At 38.5% G+C, this 10,270-nt stretch overlaps 1 protein-coding gene across 1 annotated transcript; it reads right to left on the bottom strand.

Annotated features, from left to right (window-relative positions):
- Nucleotides 1-2,851: 2,851 nt before the first annotated feature.
- Nucleotides 2,852-4,684, bottom strand: LOC119780483 (gastrula zinc finger protein XlCGF8.2DB-like). Its single transcript, XM_038280546.1, has one exon. It carries the CDS (start codon nt 4,573-4,575, stop codon nt 3,667-3,669), a length of 909 nt encoding a protein of 302 aa, XP_038136474.1. The 5' UTR covers nt 4,576-4,684; the 3' UTR covers nt 2,852-3,666.
- Nucleotides 4,685-10,270: the final 5,586 nt, after the last annotated feature.

Genomic DNA, 10,270 nt, shown 5'->3' with positions numbered 1-10,270 from the left:
GGGTTTCTGTCACACTCCATCACATTTTTTTATTTTATTCTATTGGTGTATTCTGAGTTTTTATTTTGATCTGTGAAAAAAAAAAAAAAAAAAAAAAATCCTATCAGATTTATAGTCCCCACCCTGCAGATATATTAGAATCTGTCCTTAAATTACAGCCAAACCCATTTACACAGTAACAGATTAAAACCTTTAGATAAACCAAACATTACCGCCACATATCTGACTCTATAACCATTAAAACAACTATTTTCATTCATTTCAGTCGGAACTATTAAATGACTTGTATTATATTAAACTGAACTTCCAATTTTCACCACTGTTCGGCGCCAAGTAACCTTTCCTCTGATCACGGCTTGCTTGGTCTCGCAATGAATCCTGGGTAAACCAAGGATAGCGAGGATACATCGGACCCGTCCTTCAAATCGGGCTAAAAGAAGGACGCATTTTATAACGAGGACTCTTGGAATCCGACCAGACCTTGGTGCCGCGCTATGACGTCATCGTCCTTCTAATCTGGCCTTCTAAGGACGCGTCCCATGAATTCAAACAGAATTTTTTCGATTTTCCTCCTTTTATTCAGTCAGACTGAAAGTGTCCCTTTGAGAAGATGCATAGAGTTGATGCTCCTCAGCAAACAGACAGACCATCATCTCCAGACCTAAACAGAGGAACATTTCCAGTTTCCATCCACCTGAGGCTGTTTCCATCATTTCTAGGTGTGTTACTGTGTGAATGAGGATCAATGGGATTCAGCTCCATCGTTCAGGTTTAAACCATTAAAGCTCTGAAACAAACATCAACAGCAGCTGAGGTTCAGGGTAGAATCTGGACGCTTCCAGGAGGTTCTTCATCAAACAGGAAGCTCCAGGTTTTAGAACTAGAACCACCAGAACTACCAGAACATCCTGAGCCAACCTGTGGCCTGCCTCCTCTGAGCCCAGACTGCCCCCTGCTGGTGTTCTGATGGATGAGGAAGATGAAGAAGATGTTCTGATGAAAAATGATTTATTGATAAACAGCAAAGCTTTAGATGTGATCAGGATATCTATCCTGGTTCTGATCCAGTTCCTGATGGGAGGAGATGCTGTCTCAGCATTTAATGATCCTCAGGATGTTGTCCAAACTCTTCCTCACCTGTCCAGGTATCTTGGCTCCGCCCACTCACTGCTGTCTGCATGTTGTTCTGGTTCTTTCTGATGAGACCCGTTGGACCCTCTTCTAGACATCTCTGCTGATTCAATTTAGGTTAATTTTTTTCTTGTTAGAGCATTACATACAGAGGTAGTTACTTTCAGGGAATGCACAATGTTACTACCGCCACTTACAATTCATTTTTGTATGAATGAAATTATAAACAAAAGTTACATTTGAAATGACATCTAACAACTTTTAACAAACAGGGAAAGACAGGTCTACCTGAAAAAGCAGGAGTAAATTATATACCAGCTATCTCTCATCCTTTATATATAAAATATGAGAGATACATTAATATATTAATCCTTAGATGCTACAGAGCATAGATTAAATAACAGGCGTTGCATGGTCATCCAGTACTTCTGTTTGTTCATGACCAGCGTGTTTAACCCACTTGGCCCTCCTCTTAGTGAATATATTTTTCTGAAGGCGGAGGATGAAGGTGATCATGTCCATAAGGTAACGATACTTGTCCACTCTTGTATTGTGGGTGGGTCGGGGACCAACCAACGTCTTGTGAGTGCTTTTTACCAGCAGTTATCAGAATATCAAATAAATATTCATCAGCTTTCCTGAACTCTAAATCCAAATTTCCTAAAAATAATGTTGAGAACTGCAGAGGTAGATTAGTTTTAAACAGACCTTATGAAGTTCTGCCCAGAAAGGTCTAACCACTGAGCATTCCCAAAAGATATTCCAATGATCGGCTTCCTGGTGTCCAGATCGCCTCCAACACACAGCTTCACCTCCAGTAAAATGTGTCTTTTGTTTTGGTGATAAAGAAACGGATCAAACACTTCCATCCAAAGTCTCGCCATGAATGAGAGTTGGTGCATTTCCACTGGGATTAACAAATGTCAATCCAATCCTCCTCAGTTATCATCAGATTACCCCCCCCCCCCCTTTCCTAATATAGTCTATATTGTGGGATTTTGTTGACAGTAGGCCTTTGTAAGTTTTAGAGATGGCTCCGTTGTTAGATTTTCCTTGATAAGCGTCAGTAAAGATTTTTATTATGGGGTCATTGAGGTCTTTTCTTTCTGAAATGTTCAAATCGACTGCGTACCTGAAGGAATCTTAAAAATTCAGTGCGGACCAGGTTATGGTCTTCCTTCAACCTATCAAAGCTTTTAAGTTGTCCCTTTTCTGTAAGAGAGAAGTGTTGTTATTCCTTTTGAAATCCACAATTTAAATCCTGTATCTATTACATTAGCCCTAATCTCTGGATCATAAACACACCGTTGGATTATTTGTAATCTGTCATTTAATTTATATTCCTTTTATCATTTTCCAAATTTTTTATTGCGTTTTGATCCATGGATTCTGTACCTTATCTATGAGTCCTCCCAGATGCTTGTGAGCTAGAACTGCTTGTATTGGGGGATCAGTTTGAGTTCTATATTTTTCCATCTAGCTTGGAAGGATGGGTTACACAGATTAATTAGGGGTCTAATCTGAGCGGCACAGAATTAATCTTTAAAACTAGGTAAGGACATTCCCCTTTTGTCTTTTGGGAGTTGTAAAGTGTTAAGTCTAACGGAAAGACTGGAGACATTAAACTATTTATTTTACAGCTTTAGTTTGGCTGAAAATATCAGAGAAAACATGGAAAAAGATTGTTTCTAATTTATATGAAACCAGATAAAGAAACACATTTTTACAATCCATGAGGTTTTTATTGCTGCTCGTTCATCAATTTAGAAGTGATTACAATAATTAAAAACATCCACAGCAGAATATAATCCATAAAATCAGTTGTATAAAATAGGTGATAGTTCAAACTGATCAGTAAAATAACAGCAACATCATCAATCTAGTTTATCTTTTTAAACAAACATGTTTCATCATTTTAGGACTTCAATTTACCTGAACTACTTTTATTTTCATCAGAATTTGTCTGTTTATGGAATATATCTAACCAATAGAAACCATTCAGCTAAAACCTTCTAAGTCTCAAAAATAAAACATGCAACATCTATAACTTCTTCTTGTTGTATAGACAGCAAAATTGCTTCATCTGTAAAGAAGATAATTTTGTTGCACTTTATTATGTTTATTCCCTTAATTACAGAAAAAGACATTTTGAATGTAAAACATTTTTTTTAGGGCAGCCCATATAATTAACTTTCATATGTTCACATCCACATATTCACCCAGGACCTGAATATTTACCAGGTTTACAATATAACACCTTATCTGTTCTAGTTTCTATGTAAACAGAGCTGTTAATTAATGGCTTTATCAAAAGACCATGAACCTGTTATTTTCTCACATAATCAGGTGAAGGAGTTACTAGACAGACATTTTATCACCAGTCAAACATAGAAAACGCCTCTACTGTTCATTCCTGTGGCGTCTAACTGCTGTGACTTATGTGGAACAGATGTTTTTTTTTCCACATCAAGCATGAACAAATTTCATCTGAATACTCAAATTACCTTCTCATTTAAAACCGTTGTGTCAAATCATTCAGGAGAACATCTCACCAGTGTGGAGTGTCATATGTTTAGTCAAACTACTTTTTTCAGTAAACTTCTTCTTACAAATGTTACAGGAAACAGACTTCTGACCTGCGTGAATTTTCATGTGTTTATTAAGTTCAGACTTAGAGGTAAAGCGTTTTCCACAGGAGAGACATTCAAATGGTCTCTCCCCTGTGTGAATTCTCGTGTGAGCGATCAAATTACTTTTTTGAGTAAAATTCTTAAAACAAATAATACAAGAAAAAGGTTTCTCACCTGTGTGATTTCTGACATGTTTATAAAGACTAGATTTCTGAGTGAAGCTTTTCCCACAGGACAGACATTTAAAAGGCTTCTCTCCAGTGTGAATGTTCTTGTGATCATTAAGATCATACTTAGAGGTGAATTGTTTTCCACAGGAGAGACATACAAATGGTTTTTCACCTGTGTGAATTCTCATGTGTGTAGTTAAATGATTTTTTTTTGTAAAATTCTTGTTACAAATGGTACAGGAAAAAGGTTTCTCACCTGTGTGAATTCTAACGTGTGTATCAAGAGTAGATTTCTGAGTGAAGTTTTTTCCACAGAACAGACATTGAAAAGGTTTCTCCCCTGTGTGAGTTCTTATGTGACTATTAAGATTGCCTTTCTGAGTGAAGTTTTTTCCACAGAACAGACATTCAAAAGGTTTCTCCCCTGTGTGAGTTCTTATGTGACTATTAAGTTTGTATTTCTGAGTGAATTTTTTTCCACAGGACAGACATTCATAACTCTTCTGACCCATGTGAGTGTGAGCCATACAATTTTCTGTATTTATTTCTCCGCATGTCAACCATGGGAAAGGTTCCTCTCCAATATCTTCATCCTGCTGCTTCAGAACAAGCTGCTCTTCCTGCTCACTTATGGGGAGCTCCATGGTTTCCTCTTTTGTCCAGGGATGTTCTGGTTCTTGCTGCTCTTCTTTTATCTGCAGAGCTTCTGGTTCCTCTTGGTCCAAACTGGAATTCCTCTCCTGTTCATAGAGCTGCTGGTCAGAGATATCCTCCTCTTTTCCAACATAATCCTGCAGGCGGTCTGAAAGACAAAAAACAGCAGAAAGACTTTCTATTGGTGCTTAAATAAATGACACCTCACATAAAAGCATCTAACTCTTCCCTTGAGTTTGAGGAGTGAGTGGATCCCTGCAAGAAACCTGAATATATGAAGTTGATTATAATTATTAAAGAAAGTAAAGCATTTACATGGAACAGCACAGTGTAAAATGAGGGAATAATGAGACACCACAGCCTCAGCAGCGCTTCCTGATCACCTCTACCTGGAAGAGACATACCCCAGCTGAATGTGTCAGAGGTTGAGCTGATTTTAAGTGATTTTCTAGTAAAATTTCTATGTTCTATCATATAAGAAGAAGCATCATGGTAAGAAAGAGAAAAACAGGTCTAAAAAGTGAAGCCATCTGGAGTAGCTTCCTCATTTTTGCTAAAAATGTAGCAATGGTAAGAGGGCTATGTCTTTTTCTTCCTTTAAAAGTTGTTTGAACTGCAAAAGGAACCCGGTACAGACTGTATTTTAGGCAGGATGTCCTGCAAACCATAAATGGCCTGCAAGGCCTGGATGACGAGGACCTTCAGTCGCTTTCATGGAAATGCAGCATCTCATTCTGGAAACGTTAAAAGAGGCAAGTTTTTGCTTATTTGGGAACTCTTGTCTGGGTTTCCCGTAATAGAACAGCAAAGTAACTGAGCCACATCACTAAAGAGGAGGAAACTTGCTTTAACTGCAGGATAAAAGGAGGGTTGATCAATAGAGGGCATAAAGGAGGGGGCAGATGGGTTAACTATATTTTATATTTTGCTTTAATCTTGCTGCTATCTTCGCTCTGTTAGAGGGTTTGCTAATAAAAGATGATTACGCATTAGTATATATGTAGAAAGAACATTTTATTTGCCATCAATTTCCTGATAGTATCCTGTAGATAGGATCAGTAACGCTTGTGGGTTCTATAAAATAAAAAAGGAGGTTATTAGGAAATGTCTAAATCTAAAACCAGTTAACAATCCTCCTTGGAACACCGATGACCAGTATTCCAAGAGCCATTAGGATAAGGGTAGGATCAGTCGTCCCTTTTGGGGGTCATGAGGAGCAGACAGAACCTTGGGTTTCAGATCCTTTATCCTGCATGTTGCAAAAAGCTGGGGCCCCTAAGGAGATGGACAATATGGTCAAGATTTCCTCCCCACCCAAACCATAATAAATTCAGGGTCCTAAAAGTGGGGAAAACATTTTTCTGGGCCTTGAGACCCGGGAACCCAGGTGTGGTTTCACACCCGGGAGGACAGGAGGGGAAAAGGGAAAATTCATAAAAAAAAGTAGTTCCCCAAACAGGTGCGATCATTTCCCACCAAAATTTAAATTTTTGAAGAGTTTCAGTCGGGCCCTTTAGGCTCATCATAGCACTAAAACAGCTCGGGTTTAAAAGGGTAAATAATGTTTTTCCCCATGGCCTCAGATAAGGGGATTGTATTTTGTGTCGTCCTTTTGGGAAATCTCAGTGCTGTTTTTAAACGGGCTAAATAAATAATATTCTTTTAGAAGAAATTTTGTAGAAATTTAAAAATGCTTTTGTACGTACATCGAAAAACATTAAAAAAAATACCCAATGGATTTGGGGTTTCAAGTTTTAAAGACTTTTTCGTACCTCTCCGGGGAAGTTACTAAAATTAAAAATGTCGGGTTTCCGCAGTGATTTGATTTGGTATATGACAAAGCCTTGTATCCTTGGAAACATGCAAATGGAAACCGTAAAAATGGGTCGTTTGGTTCCATCATTAGCTGAAATTTCCCCTGAAACCTGTCTATGATTCTGAGGGTCGGTCTTTAAAAGGCGGGGGGGGGGGGGGGGCTTTGTTTTTACCCCTCGTGGTATCGAAATTTTTATGGGAGTATGGATATTTTCCTTAGTATGGGTTTATCGAGTTGAAAACTTTTGTATCGGACACCCCTTAAAAACTACACTTCCAGGGGAAAACCCAAGACGATAATGAAAACTGACCAGATAAACTTTGGATCTTTGATGAGGGATTTTTTGGGCCTTGGGGTGCCAGTCCAAAACTTAGTCCCCCCCAAAAGGTTTGAGTTGGGGGAAAGTTGGTCTGGCTCTCCCTTCCCATAGTGCGGGGGAGTATTAAAGCCCACTGTCAGGTAAACCCAATAAAAATTTGTCGGGCGGGTTTTTATACGTTGATGGAAAAGTTGATCGGGGAGTAACGTAATAAAACCACGTGACCAAAGCGCGCTTGGGGTGACAACAATAAGGGCTGCCGCTGGGAGTTTGGGTGAGTAGATTCTCCCCTATTAGGTCTGTTCTAGAAGATATGGGACAGCAAATTAATTTTAAAAGAGGAAAAGAGAAACGGGGTTTCCAAGTTTTCTTTTTCTTTTTCTGGCGTAAAATGCCCCGCTTGTTTTTTTTTTGGCCCAACAACTTCCCTCGTTTAAAATACGTCACGAAACCCCTTTTGCTCTTTTTGGGGTTGTAGGTTATCCAATTGAGTCCCGAGGATTTTTTTCCGGGTTTCCCTTCAAAACACGCCCAAAATTCACAGCTCTAGGGAGCAGTATCAGACCCCAAAATTGGGGACTAAAATTGAGTCAGATTTACTTTCAGGTAGAGGGATCCTGGCTGTGCCCGGATTTACATAAAAATGTTGGGCGGGTTTGTCTGTTAGGTGTTTTTAAAATGAAAAGTGCCGTAATCTGTTAGCAAGCAAAAGCATTTATCAGCCGTGTTGCTGCTTTCTTTTTTTGGTTTCATGCAGCCCCCCCCTGGCGGCAGGTTGCCCATTTTTGCAGGGACCACGGGAGGGAAATCATGGCGGCGGGGGAAAAAATTTAACCCCGGAATCATGGGTTTTACTCTGATCTTCCACCCTGTGTTTGTGCAAAAATGAGTCTTTGCTAAAGGGTTTAGTCGAGTCATGTTTTTATGCTACACTGATGGTTCTCTGTCAGCGGGATGTCTTTTCCCTGCTTTCGTACTCAAAAAAAATTTTGTGGCGGGCTCTTTCCTTTTCCCAAAGGGATAAAAAACCCTTTTTTTGGACTAACCATCAGGATTTTTATAAGAAGCTCACAAGGGGGGGTGAGCTAAAACATTCTTTTTTTTCAAACCAAAAGGAACCCCTATATTATATCCAAGGAAATTTTTTATTCCCTATGTTTTTTTTGGATTAAGTCCCGGGTTTGGAAAAAGGTTTACATAGATCTGTAAATTATTTCTCTACCCTTTGGTTTTGTTTCTATCTATTGAATACTTAACTTTTTATTTAACCCATATGAAATTTAGGTCCGGTTTGCCAGGGGCATTAAAAGGTAATTTTTGTCCCGTTCTCTCTTTTTTTTTATTTTTTTCGGGGACAGGACCCCTTTGAATTTAAATTTTCTATAAACCTCTGAGCAGCAGTGATTTGAGGGGTATGTTCTTGGGAAATAAATTCAGAAATCACCAAAGTAGAAAGAAGATTTTTTTTTTTGTTCTTTTTTTTGTGGAGCAATGAAGTTTTTTTGTTTGTGTGTTTTAAAAAATTTTCATAGTAGATCGGGAAAGGGGTTTTGCTTTGGGATGAAACCTTTTTTTTTTTAAAACCATTCCTTTATTGTACATTTTTTTAAACCCTTGTCCTGCCCTGAAAAAACTAACCAATATGATGTTTAAAATAGATTGCTATTTCACAACTTTTGTGAGAGATATTTTTTTTATAAAGTGGGGGAATTTTTCATAAAAAAAGTTTATCTAATTCTAAAAAATTAAAATTTTTACTGTCCAACACCCAATGATAAAACTGCACGGCAGCATTCTATATCCAGTACTGTGATCTAGGATGGGAGCTGTGGGTCGGGGAAAGAATCTGGTTTTTTTTTTCCCAAAAAATTTTTTTTCAAAGTTTTTAAACTTTTTAATGAATTGCAAAAATAAAACTAAATAAAAAAAGACTTCAAAGTTTAAAGTTTTATTTCGCCCAAAAAACTGAAAAAAACTATAAACGTATCTTTTTTGAAAAAATGGGGATTTTAAAACTAATAAGTTTACCCCTTGAAGCCCTAAAAGTAAGATAAACCCAAAAGATGGCAAAAAAAACACGGGTTTCTCCTGTTTTCAGAAAAAGTGCTTTTTCCTGCTCCCCCTTTAAGGGGAGCTCCATGGTTTCCTTTTTTGGGTCCAGGAATGTTTGGTTCTTTCTGCTCTTTTTTTTATCTGCAGAGCTTCTGGTTCCTCTTGGTCCAAACTGGAATTAATCTCCTGTCCAAAAAAGCTGCTGGTCATAAAAATTTCCTCCTTTTTTCCCAACAGAACCCTGAAAGGGCGGTCTAAAAGGGACAAAACACCCAAAAAAGAACTTTCTATTGGTGGTTAAAGAAAAAACACCTGAAAAAAAAGACCAAACTCTTGTCCTTAAAGGTTTGAAAAAAGGTGAGGGGCCCTTTCCCCGTAACCTCTACCGGGAAAGACTTTTAACCCCGCTGAATGTGTCAAAAAGGGGGCGTTTTTAAAAAAGTTTTTCTAAGGGAAATTTCTCTGATCTATCCTATTAAAAAAAAAAGCATCGTTTTTTAATGTTGTCCCAATTTTCCCATGATCTTTGGGTTTTTTGGACTTTGGGAAAACCAGTCCCCTATTCATCTTGATAGGGACGCCCACGAGAGAAAATGCTATTTTGGCTCAAAAAAACAGCTTTTAAGACCTTTTAAACCCCAAACCCCCCAACCCCACCCCCACCCCCTGTTGGGGGGAAATTTAAAGCCCCATTGCAGTTTTTTTCTCTCTTTTTCCCATGAAGCTGCCTGGGGGCCCCTTTTTGGAAAAAACCCCAAAAAATGGGATCCAGGAAAAAAGGCCCCAGTTCCGAATGATCGGGGGAAAAGTCACCCTGGTTGACTTTTCTAAAACCAAAAAACTGCTGCAAACGGGATTTTTTGCAACACATTTCTGTTGAGTTTTCCAGAAGTACGAGCTGGACGGGATAAAAAATGTCCCCTTAAGGACCCCTTTTTTTTGTGAGAAACCAGGGGGAAAAACAAAGCCTGCCTTCCCTGTTAGCCTCCTGCTAAGTTTCCCTGTGGATGAAAATAAACCCTTTCCCAAAAAGGGGACAGGGGAAAAAAAGGTTTGCAGGTCGGGGCACAATTGGGGAAAAGACAAAAAAATTTGGGTTTTGTTTGATGTTGATCATCTAATGTTTTTACTGTGAGTAAAAAAAAGGGGCTAACAGGATGGACTGCTTTGCTATGCTATACAGTCATGGCCAAAATTTTTTGAGAATGATTCAAATGTTAATATTTACAAAGTTTACTGTTTCAGTTTTTATAACGGCCCTTTTTTGCATAAACTCCAGAATGTTATAGAGAGTGATCGGGCTAACAGCAATTAATTGCAAAGCCCAATATTTGCCTGAAAATAAAAATTTTTCCCTCCCAAAAACATTTAAAGTCATTTGAAGCCCGCCTTAAAGGAGCGGCAAAAATGGTTTCATTTTGATTCCCTCCTTTTTAAAAAAGGGTTGTGTGTGGTGATGGGACGGGGGCTGGAGATCAATCTGTTGGGAAATTTAAGT

This window comes from Cyprinodon tularosa, unplaced genomic scaffold (assembly GCF_016077235.1).
Source record: "Cyprinodon tularosa strain WSP-4 unplaced genomic scaffold, ASM1607723v1 ctg1605, whole genome shotgun sequence".
Taxonomy (NCBI): Eukaryota; Metazoa; Chordata; class Actinopteri; order Cyprinodontiformes; family Cyprinodontidae; genus Cyprinodon; species Cyprinodon tularosa.
Note: the sequence above shows the minus strand (reverse complement) of the source record. Positions and strands in the feature narration are given on the sequence as shown.

Excerpts from the sequence above, each read along its gene's own strand:
- LOC119780483 (XM_038280546.1), bottom strand. The coding sequence starts at position 4,575 with ATGGAGCTCCCCATAAGTGAGCAGGAAGAGCAGCTTGTTCTGAAGCAG.